The 22,604-nt window shown below is 41.7% G+C and overlaps 4 protein-coding genes across 6 annotated transcripts; 2 read left to right on the forward strand and 2 right to left on the reverse strand.

Annotated features, from left to right (window-relative positions):
- Window positions 1,024-3,673, forward strand: LOC8059366 (uncharacterized protein At3g27210). The gene is made up of 3 exons (XM_002456801.2): window positions 1,024-1,553; window positions 2,315-2,395; window positions 2,979-3,673. The coding sequence occupies exons 1-3, from the start codon at window positions 1,352-1,354 to the stop codon at window positions 3,383-3,385; spliced, it is 690 nt and encodes a 229-aa protein (XP_002456846.1). The 5' UTR covers window positions 1,024-1,351; the 3' UTR covers window positions 3,386-3,673.
- Window positions 4,187-6,805, reverse strand: LOC8079794 (transcription and mRNA export factor SUS1). The gene is made up of 5 exons (XM_002458950.2): window positions 6,646-6,805; window positions 6,394-6,481; window positions 5,993-6,087; window positions 4,947-5,023; window positions 4,187-4,617 (listed from the first exon to the last, which is right to left on the reverse strand). Coding segments are annotated over exons 1-5 (339 nt in total). The 5' UTR covers window positions 6,648-6,805; the 3' UTR covers window positions 4,187-4,540.
- On the forward strand, window positions 6,951-13,016 carry LOC8059367 (uncharacterized RNA methyltransferase pc1998). Of its 3 annotated transcripts, none has more exons than XR_002450871.1 (16): window positions 6,951-7,305; window positions 7,397-7,511; window positions 7,794-7,905; window positions 8,060-8,104; window positions 8,201-8,268; window positions 8,451-8,505; window positions 8,580-8,659; window positions 8,797-8,880; window positions 9,982-10,095; window positions 10,358-10,476; window positions 11,082-11,199; window positions 11,289-11,419; window positions 11,573-11,726; window positions 11,860-11,939; window positions 12,256-12,532; window positions 12,724-13,016. XR_002450871.1 is itself a non-coding variant. In XM_021455587.1 (15 exons), exons 1-15 carry the CDS (start codon window positions 7,019-7,021, stop codon window positions 12,338-12,340), a joined length of 1,647 nt encoding a protein of 548 aa, XP_021311262.1. In that variant the 5' UTR covers window positions 6,951-7,018; the 3' UTR covers window positions 12,341-13,016. The 3 variants fall into 3 exon arrangements, 1 of the variants encoding a protein (XP_021311262.1); XR_002450870.1 differs by having other exon boundaries at window positions 12,800-13,016; XM_021455587.1 differs by having other exon boundaries at window positions 12,256-13,016.
- LOC8079795 (dynamin-related protein 3B) lies at window positions 13,289-20,585 on the reverse strand. The gene is made up of 20 exons (XM_002458951.2): window positions 19,989-20,585; window positions 18,971-19,253; window positions 18,851-18,879; window positions 18,655-18,756; window positions 18,214-18,282; window positions 18,071-18,130; window positions 17,876-17,989; window positions 17,680-17,728; window positions 17,450-17,559; window positions 17,281-17,373; window positions 17,089-17,181; window positions 16,719-16,856; window positions 16,222-16,329; window positions 15,569-15,661; window positions 15,417-15,459; window positions 14,929-15,077; window positions 14,706-14,852; window positions 14,223-14,275; window positions 14,004-14,103; window positions 13,289-13,898 (listed from the first exon to the last, which is right to left on the reverse strand). Exons 1-20 carry the CDS (start codon window positions 20,382-20,384, stop codon window positions 13,668-13,670), a joined length of 2,460 nt encoding a protein of 819 aa, XP_002458996.1. The 5' UTR covers window positions 20,385-20,585; the 3' UTR covers window positions 13,289-13,667.

The following is a 22,604-nucleotide window of genomic DNA, read 5'->3' on the forward strand; positions in this document are numbered from 1 at the left end:
AACTCCATGAACTAACGCTTTGTTCAGTCTACCCACTCGACAAATCCAATCTATCACTTAAACAATATTTGTCCTTTTTGTTTCTCTACATTCAAGTTCAATTTTAATTTTAATATTTGTAATTTATATAAAAAACTACATCATAACTTTTAATTATTATTTTGACAGGCTACACCATCCGGTAAAAAATTAATACTAGAAATATAAAATTGTATGAAACATTATGATGGCAACATTCATAATGTATTTTTTAAAAATATGCTATGATGTTCAATATCACCTTATATAAAAACAGAAATTAAAACTCAACATATAATTAAACACTTAGTATTCCAATTTGTTTTGGAATCTGACTCAGACCGTTCTTTTACATGTTGCTCTAACTTAAATAGGCATAAGAAAGATTGAGTTCATCGGATCTCAATCATGCTACTCTAGCACAACATTCTTTTGCAAAATAAAAAAAAGATTGAAGAATTAATTTGATTTTTTAATATTAAGTATAGATATAGATATAGGTAAAAATAGGCAGAAATAAATATATACAAATATAGATATAAATATAGATAAAGGATGGAGATAGAGATAGACGGTCAACGAACTATGTTAGCTAGGTTTATTAGTTATACATGATCAACAAACTATATAAGCACTCAAGATAATTGCTAAAGCACAGACGCTTGTTTTCTAAGTTCTTTTAGGCAACGTATCAGGGACCATTAAATTAAGATCAGAGGGTTGTTGTTCATCTTCTATCTTGGGTGCTTGGACCATTAAATTAAGATCAGAGGATTGTTGTTCATCTTCTATCTTGGGTGCTTCTTCAATTTCAATCTCACATGTTCACATTCTAAAGTCAGGCATCTGAGAATTGAGATATAGGAAATGTGTTAGAAAAATGCTCCGTCCAATGGTCCATGTAACAAAGTTTTGCTTGATGTACTATTGTGCAGTGCAAGAAAAAAGAGAGATACTGTGAGCTACCAATAGTTATTTCATTGATTAGGGCGCCGTGCTCGGCAGTTTCAGAATTAAGACTCCCCAGGTCTTTTTCCCACGCCCGTTTCTTTTCTCAAAAAGAGGGGGCATGGCCGCCCCGGCGTCGCCGCACTGTTCCCAGTAAAGACGCCCACTCCTTCCCTTCCCCCTCCCATCGACCTCTCCCCTCCGTCGTCTCCCCCAGGAGCATCCGTGTCTTCACCTTTTGTTCCCCCACGTTGATCCTTGATCCTCGTGCTCCCTTTCTTGATTCTTTCTCCCGAAGGATCTCTTGCTAGGAGTAGCCTGCCCCGTGTGCGCGCTCGCACGGACATGCTTCTTGCCGCGTCTTGAAAGGGGAGAAAAAGTGGAGATGGGTACTTGCGCTTCGGTTCACAAGGACCCGGAGTACCCCAAGAAGCAGTTTCTTGACTCGCCCACCAAGGCGAAGACAGCCAACGGGAAGGGCGGCGGCGGCGGCGTTGCTCCGGTTGGTGATGGCTTTGGTGATCTCAAGTCCAAGGTCGACGCTGAGCAGCAGCGGGCAGAGTTTAACCCCAAGAGCCCGGATTCTGGTATGCGTGATGGATGTTCGCCTTTTTTTGGCTCCTTTTCTGAAGTGATGTTCCGATCTTTATCTTCTTAGAATGATTTATTTACTGTAGTTTCTTGAAGATCTTTGGAGGTAAAGAACAGATGAGCAGTCAATTCTTTATGTGAAAGGGAACTTTTGGGTTTGTTTATTCATTTATTGGGCTCTTGATTTCAGGATTTGACAGCGAAGTGTGGTGTTATCATTGCATTAACCGCTTTTTGTAGGGGTGGATGATCTTGAACGAAAACGATTACTGAAGCTGACTGATTTTGGGTTCTTGTAATGGGAAAAGGGAGTTTTTAGTTGTTACTAAGTTTTGTTCTTGAAAGTCGAACACTTTATAACTGAGGATTCTGTTCTACACAAAGTGGATTGCTCTATTGACTGTAGGTCTTTTACTTCGATGTTTGGTTAAGTTCCTTAGGAGTCAGGGTGCATTTTTTTTCCCCTGTGAAATTGCTTAATAAATCCTAAATTTTGAAATGACACATGATCTTTGTTGCCTAAAATCAAAAGCCTACTTCATAGTCTCTTGAATAGCTTAGCTGGAATCGGTGTGCTTTAATGTTTGTTTGTCCAAAAGTCAATTGCTACCTCTTGATGAATTACAGACTACCTATAAGATTGTTCAGTGTTTCTTTTTCCCCCTTCGCTTATTTGATTGATCTCTTGGCTGAAATTCATCAAACATGTATACAAAGATTATTATTTTCATGAATAACTTATGGAACTTAATTGCAGGTAGCAAGGATGAAGTGTTCTTCGAGTCTCGAGCTTGGTTAGATTCTGACTGCGAGGATGACTTTTACAGCGTGAATGGAGGTAGTCGAACCTTTACACATGTTTATTTACTATATAAATGTTTAAAGAAGTTCCAATCTAGTTTTAGAGATAGCTTGTTATATCCTGGTTCTGAATACTGAGATTACTTTGGCACCAGTTTATCGTGCCATTCCCTTTTTTAGGTTCTCCTATTATTATACCAGCAGCATGTGCAATGTGGATTGTTCCACTTGTTACGCACAAAATGCATGTGCTGTGCTAGTTTCCTTGATGATACAGCTTTATTTGTCTCTAGAATCTAAGGGACCTAATTTATACTTCGGTTGCCTATTGAAACAAAAAGTCGATGCCTTTGATTTTGTCTTTGGACGCTATCATACTCCTCGGTGTCTAACAGTTATGGGCATGGACCCCCACCTTTAGCTTCATAACCTATCCCATGTGGTCCTCTATCAATCACTCTAGCAATATCCTGGAAACATAATACATTCATTTATGGACTTTGACATTCTAAGGGGAGTTCTGATGCACCCAAGTTTAATAGTAGATCAATTAGATATCTCCATCAGCACACGTGATTTGCTTCAGTTGCTGTATAATCATAAGTTGTGCTCTTATGCAGATTTCACACCATCTCGTGGCAGCACACCCATCTACCAGCCCAGAGCACAGACGGTGATGAGCAACATCTTTCAACCAGACACGCACAGCTCCAAATCACCAGAGCCTTCTCCAACTGGACGGAGGAAGCTAGCTGAGCTCCTGCAGGAGGCAATGCAAGACGGCCCTGAAGAAAGCACCGACGAGCAGCAGCAGTTGCAATCTGTTGTCGCAGATGGGAAGCCGGTGTCTGAATCCACATCCAGCTCCGCTTGCAGCACTGTACCGACGCCGACGGCAGTCGACAAGAGCAGGAAGGAGAAGGCATGGTATACTGGACGCTGTTGCCTGCCGAGCTTTGTTCATAGCCTGACCTTAGATGAGAGTGAGAGGGGGCAGAAGATGAGCTCTAGGCAATGTGCTGTTTGACAGTGGGGCTCAAGTGCCCTCCTGCCCTGAGCTGTATTTACCGGATTGGGACGCTGAAGAGTACTATATATGCATATCCTTAGTAATCAAGTGGATAATATAGCAGTACTCGTTAAATGCTGTGCACACCATGTTAATCAATTGTGAGGGCAGCGAATGGTCCTTACCTGTGCATATATCTTATCGAATCTTTATGGATATATAAATATATATACTTTTCAGATGTCAACAGCCAGCTGAGCTAAGGCATGTGGCATGTAGGATAATACCTTTCTACAGTTCCTACAATGTTATTGATCTGAGATGTCCTCTTGGCACTTGCATGATTGACGCCAGACAAATGTGTTGTTCATTGCTCTATTCTATTCCAAGTGGACCTTTTTGTTTCCTCCTCAAAAAATGAAAATATTTTTTTATTTGGCACCTGTGTCATGAATCATGCAGGGTTCGTGGTTTTTGTACCGCTGATCGAGCTTATGACAAGGACAGGCTAACTGATCGCCGTTTCAGTTCTGTCCCAAATAGTGTTTCAGAGATAACCACAAGGATGGCCAAGAGCCCAAGAACTCCTCAATCCTTTTGTTTCTGAACATGCAAGCCTGACTGGAAGTGATGTTTAGACACAGATTCACATGATGGAGGCAGAGCAGCGAACCCATTGGATCAAACATGCCAACGCAGACAACCGAACCAACGAACGAATGACATATATTATAGAACCCACGGGTATCACAACACAATGACAAAGTGGAATCTGTTCACGTTGGGCCCCACTGAAGATAACCCAGCCAGGGTTTCAGGTTTCACATGATGCACATGGGTTTTATCATTCATATCCGGATTGTGTTTTTTTGTTTTTTAATTGTGAAATCAAGCATCAGTTGAGCAACTATAACACAATGCAGCATTACAGGGTGGAAGGTTCCTTTAACAATACAGTATTCAAGGATTGCAAGTGTATTTGGTACACCTGAAATTGTGCCAACCGCCTGTCTGACGAGGAACATGTCGCAGTGTCATGAAGATCACACTGATTCTTTCCATGCTCACAATATTGCCCTACACATTGTTTTCCTGCACCCTTGGTCCCCAACAAGATCAACCTCCCAATGTTCGTACAATGGTACATGTAGCTCCAACCGTTGCGATAAATGACTACCGAAGTGTGGTAGACATAAGGAAGGACCGGATTCGTTGCAGGAGTTCTGCCTTCACCGAATCAGGCACTGATGCTGTTTCACATGCGAAGTAAATTGTGAGCAGTGTAAGAGGGACCAGTACAAAGATGAGCATTTTTTCTCAACCAGGAAAGTAGAAGTGTAAAACTGCCCAACAGTGAGCATTTCATGGGGCAAAAGAAAAAAAAAGATGAGAAACTTTCAATCATAATATCTCATGGATTGTCCATTTGCTTAGCTCCAGGTTTATTCATAGTATGCAAAGAAAGACGAATCATGCAAAGGCACATAGTGAATTATATTTTGACAGAGAGTGATATTTGTGAAAAGAATTCCAGTTGCAATCAGAAAAAGAAATCAAGGGGCAAAAAAAGACCACTTACCTCTTCCCTTCGGAGTAATAACATGAATGAGGTCATCTACCGTCACATTATTTCTTCCTTTCTTCCTTGCATAGGCCCTACACAGTACACACAAGGACAAAAGAGAGATGCATCGAAAAGAATGATGAGCATTGGGAAAGATACACACTATCCAGTTAAAACCACGCCATCTTTATTCTCAACCTATGGAGTGTGTATTGTAGCACAAATTTCAGAATGGTATATCGAGAAAGTTTGAGGTAGCTACAGTTAAAGTGACAAACTGCAAAATGATCTCCAATGCCTAGCATTTTTAAGACTTCAGAATTAGATCAAATTTGATTGGGTGATGAACATTTAGCGTAGAATTTGGATAAAGCATAAGAACCTGCTTTCAGCTGAATCCTGTCAGTACAAAGATTTTAACGTGCAAGTGCTTAGTGGGTTATTCAGAACCTGTTTTTGCAACACAGGTTCCGAACGAATATATTGCAGGAAAAAGAAAGCACAAATTTTTAAAAACTGCATAGTTATGTTGCACACTTGCATGGGTTGCAATAATTGCAGTAGCCATCTAGTAAAAGCATTGCAATTACGTATTTACCAGAAAATTTGAGAGAACTTGAGCTGCATAAGATTTTACAAAATTTCCCAATTTATCAGGAAGCAACAGAACCCCTTCATGTTATTTTCATGAGGAATTGATGAAACTACTTCTTATGCTTCAGAACTTAGCTGCATTTGAGCAAATAGAACAAAGGTTTGGGGTTTTGACAGATTAATGTGTGCCTTTCACATACATTCAATTGTAATCATCAAGGGCAGTTGAATTGAGAGGACCATTGAGAAGTTGGGCAAAAGCACTATGCATGCTCAAGAAGTGCAAACAATTCCTATGCTAAAATGCAAACATCAGAACCTTAGGAATGTGAACTGCTTGCTCAGCATCACTGGATGCAAAGGTATGCATGTGTTTATTACTATATGAATCCACAAATGTATTTGTTAATAGCAAACATACACTCAGCACGAATAATATTTGAGTTCGATGAGAGAAAAGTTCAAACCTGCAGAGTGCCTTCATCTCATCCCTCCAGCCGCACTCGACGAGCCGCTCGCGGAGGAGCTCCATTAGCTTCTCCTTCTCCCCACTCTCTACCAACTTCACAAACCAAAACCCACCTCATTGTTACCGCACCCAAGGAACAGCAGCGGCAATAGCCAACAGAATTGAACCACCAATAGTTTCCCCACTCGTTTCAACTACATCAAAACCTCTCCTCTCTTACAGCCAAACCCTAACCAAATCTAACTGAGGCTACCCACTAGGACCACCAACCATAAGCTGAAGAACTACAGCTTGTGAGCATCAAGAACTCTAATCCCGAGCCAGGAGTAAAAAGAAGACCATCCATCGAGGGTTTCCTCGGTCGATTTCAGCGAGATGGGGAACAGCACTGGTCATTACCTTGATGTTAATGATTTCTCCGAGAGAAGGCTCCTTGTCCCGATCCTCCTCCGCGCTCGGCGTCGGCGGACGATTAATCGATGCCCTCCTGAAACCGTCGCCCCACAAATCAAAGTCAGAATTATTTTCCTCAGATGAAAAAAAAAGGCACAAGCAAAATTTTGAGCAAAGCATCAAAAGAGCAATTCGAGGGGTCAATAACAGGCACAGAGTGCGCATACGAGCAGCAGCGGATGAGATTAGCTCTCTTACATGCTTCGATCCGGCTTTAGATGCGCTTGCCCTCCTCCAGCTTCCTCTGCTCCTCCGGTTCCTGGGCGTCGTCTTCCTCCTCGGTTTGGTGGTGGGGGAGTGCGTCCTGTCACCTCATGGGCTCATGGCTCATGTTGGGACTTGGGAGCCGGAGCCGCCGACTCGAAGACTCCGGGTTGCTGGGCCGTATCCCGCCAAAGAAGAGTGGACCTGGGCCCCCAATACAGGCTCAGCCCATTGAAAAAATATCTGTCTGTGATCCAATATCCAAGCGGAGGCGGAGGCCGCTCTGTCGTTCTGTCCCCTCCTTATCCCCTTGCCCCATTTTCCCTCTCTTCACTTCCCGCTTGGCCACCTCAACCGCCGGCGAGCCATGCCTCCCCCAGCGGGGCTGCCTCCCTGGCCGACGCCGTCCACCACGCGCCTGACGACTCCGACCCCGACGCGGCCTCCTCCTCGTACCACCCACGTCCGCCCGCCGCCTCCACCACCTTACACTCGCGTCCGCATTCCTCCGCCTCCGCCTGCTACGACGCCACCACCGCCCCGCCTGGAGCCCGCAGCGCCTAAACCAGCGGCCGTCTCCACACCCTTGCCTCCCGCCACTGTCTCCGCAACGGCTTCGTCGTCCACCTGCCTCGACTGCGTCCATTTCGGGAAGTGCGTCTCGCGCTTCGCCGACACCCGCACACAGAGAGAGTTCTCCTGCTTGCGTGTGATCGAGCTAATTTTCTGTTCGCCCAATTCGTAGGTGTTCAGGGTGCACGCACGAGGTGGACCTCGACAAGCCGCCGGTGCTGCAGGAGGTGGCGAATTTCTTCAAGGGGCACGGGGTCGGAGATTTCACCTTCAGCAGGGGCAGGCTGGTACGTGTACCCTATCTAATTGTGTAGCTTCTAAAAATTCCAGTTGCATCCCGTCCTAGTTCCCTTAAAGTTACATATGCGTTTTGGGCGTTTTGTTATACTCTGCCTCAATTTCGTGGTTAGGTTAGCCGTTGTGAAGTTTATAGTTTACTACTAGTACATTACTGTACTAAATAGAACCTATAATTTAGAAACTGAACATTTCGTCTAATCTTCCATGCTCATATTTGTATATTATCTGATCAACTTGCTTCTTGTCAAATGTGACAAATGTGTTTTCAGTCCCAATGGCGGTGCCGAGCAAAGTTAGCTGTTCGTGGAACACCAGAGAACCCATTGATTGGTTTATACCAGGAAGGGACGCATGATGTTATAGATATTCCAGAGTGCAGAGGTTAGTTTATCATGCATTCGAAGTATTTATGTAAAGAAGTTGTCAGAACTCATGTCACTTCTGGTATACTACATTTTTATGAATCCTTGTTCCAAACAGGGCCGTATTGTAACTGCACTTTATAATCCTTGTTTCTTCTTTCACCATGTTTCAGCTCACCACCCAAGCATTAATGCCGCTGTTAAGTTGCTAAGGCAAGGTATGTTACTATTGTTGCTTTGTGCTTTGCTTCAATGGATGTGCAAAAGTTTTGTCTTCAGTCTGACCAATGAAGCTTAATATATTGGATTTGCAGGTATAACTGAGCTAGGTATTCAGCCATTTGATGAAGATGCTGGAACTGGTGAACTCAGATATGTTCAGGTAATTGTTAGTTTTCTTAAAATAACACATAACCATTTGAATGGAACTTTATATTTTTCTAGGCCCAGCATGTACTCCTGACAGTGTGTGAATGTGAATCTTCTAATAGAGCATGCAGATACCTTTCGCGTGTAGTTCTTCCCTGCTGCAATGGAATTTATTTGTTTTGCCATGTTTTTCAGATGGCTGTGACAACATATAACACATCTATTCCAGTTGATAAAAGATACGAACAAGGTTAGCCTAATTCTTCAACTGCTCATGTGCCAATCCCCATGATGAAAGTGATAGAAAATCTCAGTGCCATGCAGGGAAAGTTCAAATTTCATTGGTTTGGAACTCAAGAGACGAGCGCTCCCAGAATGCAGAGAAGCTGATTTCATTGATAGAAGTAAGTTGTGGAAACTGAGGTTCTGCAACAATGGAGTACTTTTCATGTTTCTATTGGAACTTTGTCCCAACACATTCCACTGCTTTGCACGCTGATGCTGTATCACTAAACCATTGTGAATGTACCTTTTGTGACAGTACTTGTGGAGAAATGGTGGGCCTAAAAGTAGTGTTCATCTGATCCATTCTATATGGGCCAATTTTCAGACATCAACCAGCAACGTAAGATATCCATATCATAGTTCTTGTGGATGTAAACCATGTCTATACTTATATTGTTTCTTGTAAAAAAATACACAACTCATTTGGCATTATCATTACAGCTAGTCAGCTACTGTAAATAGTTGTAGTTTTGTGCAAAGGAACTAAGGAAGACAATAAAACATACTGTGATGCTGAGATTCTGTTTTAGAACCACTGGCATAGCGATTACCAGGTTGCAGAAGTTGAGTCGATAATCCATATGGACATGTGGTAACCACTGCATGTGTCAGCAGATGAACAGATTCAGGCATTGTTACCCCTCATATAAGCAGGAGTAGGTTCATGTCCTTAGGTGAAGGTGCAGTGGGGTGGGGCTGGTGTTGCAGGTGTACCAATATCACTTTTCTTTGTCATATATAGGATAAGGGTGTGTTTAGATCCAAAATCTTTTTGGATTTTGACACTGTAACACTTTCGTTTGTATTTGCCAAACAGTGTCCAATCATGGACTAACTAGGCTCAAAAGATTCGTCTTGCGATTTACAGACAAACTGTGCAAATAGTTATTCTTTTTATCGATATTTAATGTTCCAGACATGTGCCGCAAGGTTCGATGTGACGGAGAATTTTGTAAACTTTTGGAATTTTGAAGGGATCTAAACAGACCCTAACTACATTCTACTTCACATGTATGCAAACTGTACTTCCTCTAATCCGAAATACAAGTCCATCTAGGTTTGTCCTAAGTCAAACAGTTTTAACTCTGACTAGCAATCTCTCTCTACACATGATGTACTATCTTAAATGAAAAGAGTTATATATGATGAAAGTACTTTTCGTAATGTATTTAGTAATGTCAAACTTGTGTTGTCAATCTATATAAAAATTTAGATGTTGATGGTTAAAGTTATAATATTTTAACTTTGGACAAACCTAGATGGACTTATATTTCTGATAGGAGGAAGAATGTATGTGTATGACCATGTTGTTCCTTCTCTACTTTTAACTGTTTTCCTTGGTCAAAGATTTGCTACCAGATCACTTGAGCAACCAACTCCACACTATCTTGTAAGGAACATGTTTTTATTTCTTTCCTTATAACAATGTGTGGTTCTGCAGATAATTTTTGGGCATAAATGGAGACATCTTAAGGGGGAGAGGGACCTGTGGGAACGTTATGGGGGAGTTGATATTTCTCTGGATCCTTGTAGCTTTGGCCAGGCTAATACTCTGGTATGTGCACTTAAATTGTCCTTACTCATGTACAATTTCACCAAGTATACCGTGCTAAAATTCATGACAAAGTTTTCTTGGCAATTCAATTGGCTGCAAGCTACTTGATACCCCTGAGAACTTCATGCGCCACCTGTTTTGTTGCGTGCTTAAGCAAGGATCTCAAATGTATTTGAAGCTATAGTGTATTAGTGTTTGCTATCTCATGTAAATTTTCTCATACCGTTTTCTTGCTATCACACTGTGCTTTGTTTCTTTGCAGTCATTTAACTCTTTGTTGCATAAGCTGAACAAGTATGTACCACGTGGTTCAACAGTTGTTGATTTGTATTCTGGGGCTGGCGTTATCGGCCTATCAGTTGCTGCTTCAAGGAAATGTAGGTGAGCAGATAAATGCATGCTAAGAGGAACAGATGTTATTCACATATGCTGGTGAGGACAGATGCAATGGATTTGCATACTAAAAGATCTACAGCCTGATGCAGTGTCTTAATGCATGCATTAATTCTAAGAGCTTTTGCTTCCACATGGTCTCTTAGTTGAAATCTTTTGACAACATTTGACATGGTGTTATATGTATTGTTAGGTGTTATATGTATTATTAGTTGTAGACTGCTGCGTAAGTCAATACCAATACTGACATCGTAGGCCTTGCTAAGCCTTTTCCAGACTTGATTTTCAAAAGCCTGGGATGAAAAGGGCAAAGCCCAGAGCCCAAGTCTCCGTCCTGTTCTATGTGATTTGGCCCTAAGCCACCCTTTTTTATGATTGAGCTGTAAGCACAAAACAAACTAAGTTTAGTTTTCCCAAGAAATATTTGTGGGAAGGACTCTGTTATTTATAAAAAAAATAAAATAAAAATTGTGGACTTCATGCTGCGGCTTGGTGCTGTCCATATCCAACATGCCTACTTTCAGCATATTATCTTAAGGTTGCATGCTTGTCTATCTGGCTATTTTCATGAAAAAGTATCATTCTACTTCCAGGTCAGTGAAATGTGTTGAGATTAACAAACAGTCAAAGATGTCTTTCGAGACATCAGCAAGCCGACTTCCAGCGAACCTGGGTTGCACCATCACTTGGCACAATACTGACGCTTCAGTTGTAAGCAATCAATTTTGTATTTCTACTGTGGTTATATCTTATATATTTTGGCTTTCACTGGAATATGTAATTCTGTGTCGTGGCACCAGGAACCTGTTCACTGGCTTGAAGGGTCTAGTGTCGTTATTGTGGATCCTCCCAGGAAAGGATTGCACCCATCTGTTATCAGCGCTTTACAGAAAGTTGCTTTGTCTGAGCGCAAGGCATACAAGGCTAAAAGGTGTAGCTAATAGTATTGTATTGTTTCTGTACTTTATTGCTTTTATTTCCAGCAATAGGGTACAACATCTGTGCTGTTTTTCTTCTCTCTCTTGGATTTTGAATTTCTTCTTGTGGTAACATTACTAATAATAGATTCATTTTCTGAACTCAGTTCGCTTGCAAAGGTTAAGGATGAGAAGAGACCATGGATCTTACGGGCAAGGGAGGCAGCAGTTCATGTTGATAGTACAACAACTGAAGAGGGCAGCGAAACGTGGCCTGAGACTCTCATATATATTAGCTGTGGATGGGAAAGTTTTAAGAAGGTACGGAGTGCGGAAGTTTCATTAAGACCCAGAACCTCATTTGTTTATGCAACATCTAAGCAGCCACCAATCTTTTATCCTTTGGAACTCAGTCATGTGATGGTTCTGATATCTGTAATCATTTCTTGTGCAGGACTGCAAAAGCTTGATATCCAGCAAGGCCTGGCAGTTGGAGAATGCTCATGCTTTTAACTTCTTCCCTGGCACAGATAGGTAACTGTTTCTGCTGCTTGACTAGAATGTACCAAGGCATATTTTACTGCAACAAATATCATTATACATTTCACCGAGTTGTGTTGCAAGAACAAAAATTAGCTTCAACTTCAAAATTACTACGATGAATCCTACTTGGCAGCTGTTTTGGGTCATTACGGACTTGAATTTTCTGTAGTAAAGTTGATCATTCCTTTGTGTTGTACTCTTTGAATTTTTTTAAAGAATTTTGCCATTGGTTCATACTGAACCAAACTATTTTATGATGTGTATACTGTCTAATTTTAATGGCACTAAATGAAATTTGCTAATGCAGCATTGAAATCCTGGCGATCTTCAAACGGGAATCAGAAGCTGGTCAAAAGAAAAAGAAGAAAGCAAAAAAGAAGAAGGCTAAGTAGATTAACAAAAGACTGACCCACCTGTAACTGGAAGGCAGGAGGTGGCACAGGCGCTCACCTTGCGGATCTTCAGTAATTAGTACTGATCCAGAAAAGGTACAGAATGAGTGCTCATGGCTGCTGAGGAATTTTACACCCACTAAACCAGTCAAGTGGACAATATGTGACTAGCATATATTAACTTGACACAAGGTAATTACAGAAACTTTCTCAGCTAGACCCTCTAAGTTTTGCCAGAACAGGAAGTTCTATATTAGATCAGCAACTTCCATTCTGTAGTATGAAGTAAAAAAAATAAAAAGAAAAGCGCATATTTCAATAGTTAGATGACTCTTCTGATTGGGCCCTTTTATTCTAGTGATGAATCTTCAACTTTTCATCAGATATTTCTAGTCACTCAAGATGTATCCGTCCAAAAGGGTCAGCTCGGAATGAAAGGGTCTTTTTTTTTGCATGCAGGTTAGCTAGAGTTGAGTGTGCTTCTCTCTCCAAGATGCACTATGTTAGTAGACAAAAGGTAGAGATCTCAGTCAGCAAGGTGTTAAATATGCTATTACTAGGTTGGTGATAGGCCGTTTACCCCGAATTCTGCAGCCCCTTTGATGTAATTTGTACCTTTGTCATGTTTCACTGTACATTAATGAAAAGCCCGCACTATCATTTGCCGCTACACCAATCTTGCTGTGCTATACGATAGTTATTTTAAGTTAAATTTTGCAAGCATAAGATATGCTCCTAATGCCTCGGTTAAGATTTGAAGTCATCATCATCTATGGTGCTCTTGCACTAGTCCTGCAATCGAAACGGGGTAGTTATAGCAGTACGTGCAATATAGAAAAAAAAGCAGAGAGAGGAACAAAAATAATCACAGATCCTTAATGCTGATTTACATTGCACAATTATTATGGAAGGCCTATCAAATCAAATCAAAACAAGAAAATAAACCAATTTCAGGCCACAGATTTTTGCCACTACCATACCATCCATGTCTATTTTGCACGGCAAATCCGTAGTTACATAGTCACTCAGACGCTGGGCACTAGTACACCTAGCAGATCTTTTTCATTGCTTTCCCTGGGTCCGAACAAAACTATACCCATCACTTGATAACATTTCAAGACGAAATGACTGGGCAAAGATATATACTGTACAAAAGGCGAAATGACAAAACTCGCACCATGTCAGGCTTCATCGGCGCAGCGCTACAAAGAATTTAACTAGAAATAACAATTATCTATGGGTGCCAACAAACTTGAAGCAGAATAAGGTGTGCTTGCTGCACACTTGGTTCCATAACCAATCTGGGTGGCCGTCGTGTAGGGTGGCATCAAAAACCATTGCCACTCATATTAGGGTTGAAAGGGGGCTGCTCGCCAGAATGATTTGACCTCCTTGACCTTGACTGCTTCGGGGTTGAATATGGTGAGCTTCCATCATTGAATCCGTGGAGGGATGAAGAAAGCCCATGGGCCCTTGGTAGACCAATCGCATCAGAATCCAGGGAGGAGTATCCACCCCTCTCTACTGCCTCTGCGTCTAGTGGTATCTCGTCCAAAGTCTGCATGGTGCAGAAGAAACGTGAGGTGAAAAGCTAGTGTTGGTGGAGATCAAGTGGTGCCACGACTTCTGAAAATGGAGGAACTAAAGAACTGCGAAAACTTACTTTATAAGCTTGTTGAAGAACCTTCAGATTTTCACGTATCTGCTTCCTCTTTATGGTTACCTCATCAGGTTCTTTGAGCAAGTCTTCCAAAAGATCATCTCTGGATTGGGCAATATGTTTAAGAGTTTGGAGCAAAGTTGTAAATCAATAGTGCATAAAGTATCTTTTGCTTACATGGAACAGGGTGTGCTTTAAACAAGAGTAAATAAGTATTCTCACCTATAAAGTTTCGTTATAAGGTAATTATGCAGCGCCCTTTTTGTGTGATTAACCTGCAACAGAATCAATGTCACAGATAAGTGAAATGAAAAAGACGTAGATTTACAAGACAGTCTGCTCAGCTACACCGCTGCAGACAAATAAAGCCAAGTCAATAAAAGAGAAGACTGGCAAGCGGTCCAACGAACCCATCCCTCAACTTTCTTTCTTGAAGAAAGCTGGAAGTTATTTGAGCAAATCTGCTCGCTAGAATGCAATTTTAGCACTGATGAAGAAACCAGTTGATTGAAGAAAGGATTTGATATAAATGGTTGCATGATCAATCCAGAAAAATAGTAGTTGAGGCCAAAAGAATGGTAAATCCAATGTTCATTAGTAGTTTAGCACTGACATCTAAGCCCACCATGCCATTAAAAATAGCACAAGGATTGCATACAGAAATGGAATGCGCACACAAAGGACAATTGGATAAGAATCACATACCAGGAAATGCATAATTGCTTTTGGTATGAAGTCCTCCACATTTTTCCTGACAATATTGTAATATGACTTCAACAGTAACTTTGTGATCGCTATTTCAAGTACCTCCTGGTCAGACTGGTGTTCCAAAGGCTTCAGGACGACTGGTGGCTGTTCAACAAGGGTCTCCGTCAAACACTCACTGCATCTGAATCACATTAATGAGAAAATTGATAAGATACCTCACCTCTCTTAACTGTATCGTGGAGAGTGAATGTTCCAGATTGGGTGCAGGCACAGCATAAGATTTGTTTGCTGTGTTATCTCTTGCAGGAGCATGTGTTTTGTCCTCAGTGGAAGTAAATATTTGATTCCAGAAAGATGTGCTTCCACTACCTAAAAATATCAGTTTATTGGACTTAGATGCATGGCTTCAGAAACACTACCAAAAAAGACAAGACAATTGGACTGAAATACATTGTTTGATAAACACTAAGCCGATAAAAGATACACCCTCCATTTTAAAGTTTGGGCAAGCTAATGAGTTTTGAACTTATTACCTAATAAACATCATATATTTAAAAACAGTAGTAGTATCAGGTAATTGGACTTACACATGGTTTCAAAAACATCAGATGGGTAAAAAAGCACAAGGATCATAACAAAAAACACAACAAAACTCAGCAATGTTTAGATATATACTGTTACACTTGCATTTGCAATAAAATGTCTTACCAGAAGATCCTGGTCTCTCTGCCTCAGCAGTAGGCCGTACCCCCTGGTAAACAATGTACAACAGAAAAGCAGAGGAAGGGTAAAGTCATGATGAGTGCCCAAAATTCCACCAAATGGATATCCAATCACTAAGAGATGGTGATGAGAAAAACCTGGATGTGGTCAGTAACTACTCCATTTACACTTCTACCCAATATTGCGCGTGATTTTTGAGTTTTCTCAGAAGCCTGTGCATCCACTCCATCCTGTGATTCAATATTGTTACATATACTTCATACTTGTGTATAATCGGCAAGATGTGGACTGAATTAACCTAAAAACTATGTGAGAAAAACTATTGTGCCCGCAAACTAAAATGCCAGACTTACATGTGAAACAAGTAATAGCAGACTAAGAGGATCAAAATGTTCATACAAGTAATAACTTGCTGGAAGCATACCAAAGATAAACAGTAGGCCTACCCATTAAATAAGAAACTGCAAGTAGTCATAATTCCAATTCCTCCTCCTGTTCTAGCATCACAAGTTTTAGCATGGCCCTACTAATAGAGTTTGCTTAGCCATTGCCCAAACAAATCCCAAAGGTTAAAATCATAGACATCAGTATATATGTCCATTATGATTTGAAGCACAAGAGACTATCCTTATCCTCATTTGCATGAACCATTCCAAAAATGTTTAGAGAGAAGTCATAGATGCCAAAATGTGAGGTAAATAAATTCCAGCCAGGACACATTCGACCATCAGGTCACATTCATTGCCATAAAAAAATTATTTGTTATAACAGTAGACATGACCATACATACCTTTCTCACCGCTGCCGACATTTTGGCAGACCTAACTTGCTGCTGTGCTTGCTCAACAGCCTTGCTGCCACCAATAAAATTTGGGTGTGATGTGTTTATGTAATCTTCCTGCACAATTAACATTGTTGCTATGAATGAATAAGGAAAACAAGAAAGGTCAATGCAAGCAAACAATCATACAGATGACTAAATAAACTTATAGTCGATTTGAAAAGGAGGTTTTAAGATCCAACTTCCTAGGATTTAGCACAAAACTGAACAAAATCCCAAAAGTTCCTACACCAATCCCTGTCATTCAGACAGGACATTAGAATAGCTGAAATCACACAGATTTGCCCCTATTCTTAAATTCTTAAATTAGTCACAAAATTTGATGTGCTCACGATTAGTTTGGTAGGTTTGGAACTTTGGATCAGGGATCGGTAAGCAAGTTCAGATGTCAAACAGCTATCAGGAAAATAATAAGTTTAAGAACCACAAAGAAAAAGGATGTGTACCTCCATCTCAATAATGTGTGCTATCATACTTTCTGCTGGCTTAAGTCCGTCCCGCAAAAACTTCCCAATGACTTCATCCATGCTTCTGCGGAGTATAGGAAACTGCTGCAACTCGGTTGCAAGGCAGCGATGACTCATCTACACAGCAAAAGAGTGAAGGCATGAGAAATAGCAACAGAAATATTATGGCAATAAGTTAGATAATGTTGTAGATTTCAGTTCCCAACAATTTAGAGCTGGTGAGGCCCATTATTGGGAATTTTCACACCATCTAGATACATTAAGTGAAGAAATGATTGTGTAAGTTCTGTACTCCCAAGACTGACAGACTGCTTGAGAAAGGCCAAAAAATAATGGAGAGAGTATATACCTTTACAAGTTCATCATATATGAACTGTGCACACTGAAGACTTGGATCAAGCAATCTGCTGATCTGCCTACGTACAAGGACTTCAAATGGAACCTTCAAATGAATGTTAGCAAAGATTTGTCAGCTAAATGTTCCAACAATAATTGCTATGTGCCTCAATAATGCACGCAATAAGAGGCAGGTGCATCTTACTTCTGGTACAAACAGAGCACTTCTAGGACCAGTTGCATTTTGAATAGCCATGCGGATATCTTCATCTGTAACATCCTCGCAAGGATCAACCTCCTGTGAAGACATATATTTTATAGACTCATGATAACACTTATCAACATATAATGTAAATCACTGTGCAGTTACACACCTCTAAACTTTTGACAAAGATAGACTGGAAAATGTAATGGATCCTCGCTCCACCAGAAAGTTCAATTGTCGATATATCTTCATTTTTTCCTTCCACCATTGAAGAGAAAGCTACAGTATACACAGGTTATTTAATGTTTAAAAATATAAAGGAAAGTAATAGGCAATTCTAGCTATTATAGGGGCATACACATAGTTTCCTTAGCAAAAGTGCCATGGTTCAGTATTTACCTTCACAGTATTTAGCTAGTATGTTCAAAAGCTTAGCACCTTGACCAGCCTGCAACCATGAAACACGCCATCAAAAGGGAACAAAAAGAATAAGAATATTGATGAACCAGACTGACTTTAACTGCATCAAACAAAAAGAGTCGGGTTATACAATTCATCGCTTTATCAACCAAAAGAAAATTAATGCAAAACAGACCTTTGAATCAACAGGATCACCATACACAGCAAGCTCCTTAGCAACAGCAGTCAATTGGCTGCTTATGCGTGACTTAAGCCCCGGCAGAACTGTTTTTATATGTTGGACCAGAATCTGAAACCGTATAAATGGATTAGTTTCACATCATAACATATATAACCTGGATTGCAATGGACATCTCAGTCACAACCATACCTGGTTTAGCTTCTTTGCTAATTGTGGTATCCCACAATACTGAGCAAGACCATGATATGCCTAAGAAGGGGAGAAAACAAATTCCATTATTATGGAAAAGAAATATGGAAAAAGAAAAGAAACAAAAGTTTAGATCTACATACTGGCTGAGTACGAAAGAATTTTTCTTCACGAGCCAGAGCATCCTTGATACTGAGGTCAGAGTTGATATCCTGCATTATTAAAGAAGATATAGATTAGGTTAAATAAAAACCTTTTGCAAACCAAAGAAATGCACGTATTTTATTATTAAAGCAGGATTTGGAATTTTGTATAATGATTGTTCATCTGATTTAACCAAATATACAGAGTTCTCTGATAGTTTAATAATAAAGCTATAGAATTTGCTCTACATCAGCAGCCAAGAGGCAGCAATGCAACAAACAGTGACCTGAATTACAATTATACAAGCTATGAACCTTGAACAATAAACAAATGAATTATCTCAACAAGATGGAAACACTATAACTGTTATGCTGATGAAGCCTTCAGTTCGACAAACTTGTGCGAACCAATAACCTTAACCAAGATAGTGAATACAGTACCTGCTGGCTGCGGTTAACGACACCAACATAGCCAAGTTTTAAGGGGATCACATTTCCCAGCAGAAAGTTCCGGGCATCAGTGCCCCTGTCCATTATGTCCAACTAGAAGAAACCGAACATCAGACAAGACTGCAATGAGTGGCACAGGAGAGATAGATGGCCAGAATGTAGCTTAGAAATTGGCGTATGAACAAACCTTTGTGATAACACCGATTGTTCGAGAACCTACAAGAATTATAAATCATCGTTATAAGATAACAATTCTGAACTGAAATGTTCTAGTGGACAGGACATGGATTATGCATGGCACACATACCATCAGGATCAGCAACCCGAGCCATTTGAAGAGCATCAGAGTTTGCTAAATCTGCATTTGCTGGCGAAACAGCTAAGATGATACATGTCTTGTGCCTGATGTATGACATTATCATAGTCCTTATTCTGGCTTCAATATCAGTTGGCTGATCACCAACTGGCACCTTAGTGATTCCAGGCAAATCAACCAGAGTAATGTTAAGAACATTTGGAGAAAAAATCTTCAATCGTATCTGCCTATCCGATACACCTTTGTTACCACCTGCCTCTCGGTCTGTTTCTGCCTGCATAGATGCAGAGAATCATTTAACAATGGTCTGTTGAGCACTGATCGCAACTCAAGCCCACATTAACTAAACAAAACATCATAATTGAAGTGAAACAAAACACCAAACACTCAGACAGATAATAATGTTGTTCTATCAAATACTGGGACGCTGGTTCCCAATTACAAATTGTATTGGGGATATCATCAAAACACTGTATTCACAAGAAACTACGTGATAGCCCATATAGAATTTCAACATCCAAGCAACTTATCAAGTCGTCTAAAGAACAATAAACCTGCAAGGGCCAACCTGAAGTTGACCAAGTAAATTAATGGCATTCTGTAGTCTGTAACAGCCACAGCATCAGCAAAAGAAGCAGCAACGAAATAACGTCAGCACTAGCACTGAACACCAGTGACGACACCACCTGACCCAGCATTTACCATCGTTCCAATCTCAGAGCCCAACCTCACAATCCAAAAGCATGTCATGAACTGAGATAGTACTAACAAACTGTATTGACCCATGAACACATCAGAAACTACCACGAAGAATGATTCCTCCAAACCAACAGGAGTATTCCTAAACAGTCATCTGCAACCCTAGCGAGCACCCACAGCACAATATTATATTACTAACACTAAACTCCCGACCAATAATAATTATCCATTGAATGTATACGGACAGCCAAACCAACTGTTTATTCCGGCCCAATCACCGCACGAGGGAATGAGGCAAAGGGACGGGGACCTGGATCTCGCGTCGAATTTCGCGGAAGTCGTAGAAGCGACGCCCCGAGAGGTGGAGGAACTCGCCCCACTCATCGGCCTCGGCGTCGGCGGGCCGGCGCGGCTGGTGCACGAGCTGGAGTACGAGGGGGCGGCGCGTGCAGATGTCTGAGCCCCGCGGGAGGAAGTCTCGGCCGACGAGCGCCTCGAGGACGCTGGACTTGCCGCTGCTCTGGCTCCCGACCACGGCCACCTGCGGCAAGTCGATCGTGGAGCTGCTCCCCAGCTGCGCGAAGATGTCCTGCAGCTTGTTTACGATCGGGATCACCGAGGACCCGACCGCCGCGGCGGCCGCGGCCGCAGCTGTCGCCGCCGCCGACGGCGCGGACGGCGCGGAGGAGAAGTGGTCTTCGGCCATGGTCCCGGGGGCGGGGGCGCGCGGGCTCCGCCGCTAAGCTGGCCTAGGGTTTTGGACGAGGAGGGGAACGGGAAGCCGGGAAGGGGATCCGTAGATCGAGAGCTCTTACTTTTTTTTTTCCTCTCCTAATTTTTTTTTCCGGTTTTGATTCGAGGTGGGGAATTTCAAATCGAGAGGCCTCGAGGGGGGTTTCCGAACGCCGGGGAAGGAGATGCGCGGGCAAATTACCTTTATAGCCCCCACGTTCTTGGCTTAGGGAACAAGAAGAACGTGCTCCGCTTTGTAGGCATGGAGGGTGGGTTCCGGTACAAACAAACACGCCCGACGTGTTTTAGGAGTACTACTGTTTAACTTGAGCTGATGTGGCCGTGTGTTTCTTGGTGAAGAAGAATTGCAAGGTAAATATGCAATCTACCGCGCTTTACCAATTACCAAGGAGGAGTACGGAATCAAGATTCTTGAAGGGTAAGGCCTTGTTCAGTTCGCAAAAACTTGTGAAAAAGGACACTGTAGCACTTTCGTTTTTATTTGACAAACATTGTTCAATTATAGAGTAACTAGGCTCAAAAGATTCATCTCGCGGTTTACAGATGAACTGTGCAAATAGTTTTTGTTTTCATGTATATTTAATGCTCTATACATGTGCCGTAAGATTCAATGTGATAGAAAATCTTAAAAATTTTTGGGAACTAAACAAGGCCTAAAACGTGTAAGATCCACATGTTTCCTGCCTAGGACGGCCGTGGTAGCCTGGGACTCGCCGGAGCAGCAGGACAGGGCGCACGCGCAACACCAGCCAGTCCCCGGGTGACCGCGACGTCCCCGCGCCGAGGAGCAGCAGCACTGCAGTCTGCAGCAGCGCGACATCGTGGACGTCCAGCTGAGAGAAAGGTGACGAGATGGGCCGTCCACTGCCAGAAGCCCAGTACGAGGGCGGCGCTTGAGTTGGGCCAGTTCCAAAAGTTTTGCAAAATAAAAATTCTAGTTCTTTCGTTTGTATTTAAAAATATTATCTAATTATGAACTAACTAGTTTAAAAAAATTATCTCATAAATTATAAATAAACTAGCAAAACATGCCCGTGCGTTGCAACGGGGCAAAAACTATCGTATATTTAGCCGTCAACAAGGAGCATACAAAACGTTATGCCACTGTGCTAGCAGTTCTCTCCGCGGAGCTTGCTTCGGTGTTCGGTGTTCTGATATGAGATTCGGGTGCATGCTCACTCCGTGTTGGTGAGTGGTTTGGCGGACTTAGTGTAGAGCCTCGTGGTGGTGCACGTGGAGCTAATTGGCATGGATGACGAGCCTTAAAACAATGCACAACACACGTAAAGTCTCAAACCCTGCGGTGACATATGCTGAGTCTTGTACCTTGCGGTGACACAGGCCAAGCCCTATACCTCGTTCATGTGCGAATCCAGTCCGTCTTCACATAGATATCACTCGTCACTTAGTCCTCGGTCATCAATCTTCATATAAAATGTCGCTCCGTCAACTTGATACACACACGAGAGCACTATTCTACATCACCGCAAGCCAAAACTGAGAAAAAAAATACTGAACAATGTTCAGTATCATTCGTGAGTACACCCGGGACCCTGAAATACTGAAACGCAAGTACACTGAATTTTGTTCAGTATAATACTTTGGTGTAGAATAGCACTTATATATATAAATAAATTATACAATTAGTTATTTCTTTTATTTATATTTAATGTTCTATGTATATGTCATTCAATGTAATGAGAAATATAAAAAAATTTAGAAAATATTTTAGAAAGTAATCAGAGACCTTGACCGCGACTCCCGCGGCGGGCATGAGCACGACGCACGACAGCACGAGGCGGCACTGGCCACCCGCTGCGCGTGGCCCTCCACGGCTCCACCACGGCAACGCAGCTCAACCCTCAACCCGAAAGGGGCCTTGCTGATGTGGACGGCCTGTGGGGCCCTTCTGGGAGAACTAGTGGTCAGTGGCACGCGGCGCTCGGATGATCTAGCACCACTTGTTTCGAATTTTGCCGCTTTTACCAGCTGTCCTAGCGATAATGATCTGTTAGCTTCTTAAAAAACCATAGCTAAAAGTTTTATTCGTCTCTAAAATAAAATCTATCACGTATACTTGGAAACCTGAAACAAGTCATTCAAAAATTGTGTTATAGGGAGTCCGTTAGATGACCCTAGCTTCTTATAAGTTGAAACAGCCGGAAGAAAATCA

The sequence above is a fragment of the Sorghum bicolor genome, chromosome 3 (assembly GCF_000003195.3).
Source record: "Sorghum bicolor cultivar BTx623 chromosome 3, Sorghum_bicolor_NCBIv3, whole genome shotgun sequence".
Classification (NCBI taxonomy): domain Eukaryota; kingdom Viridiplantae; phylum Streptophyta; class Magnoliopsida; order Poales; family Poaceae; genus Sorghum; species Sorghum bicolor.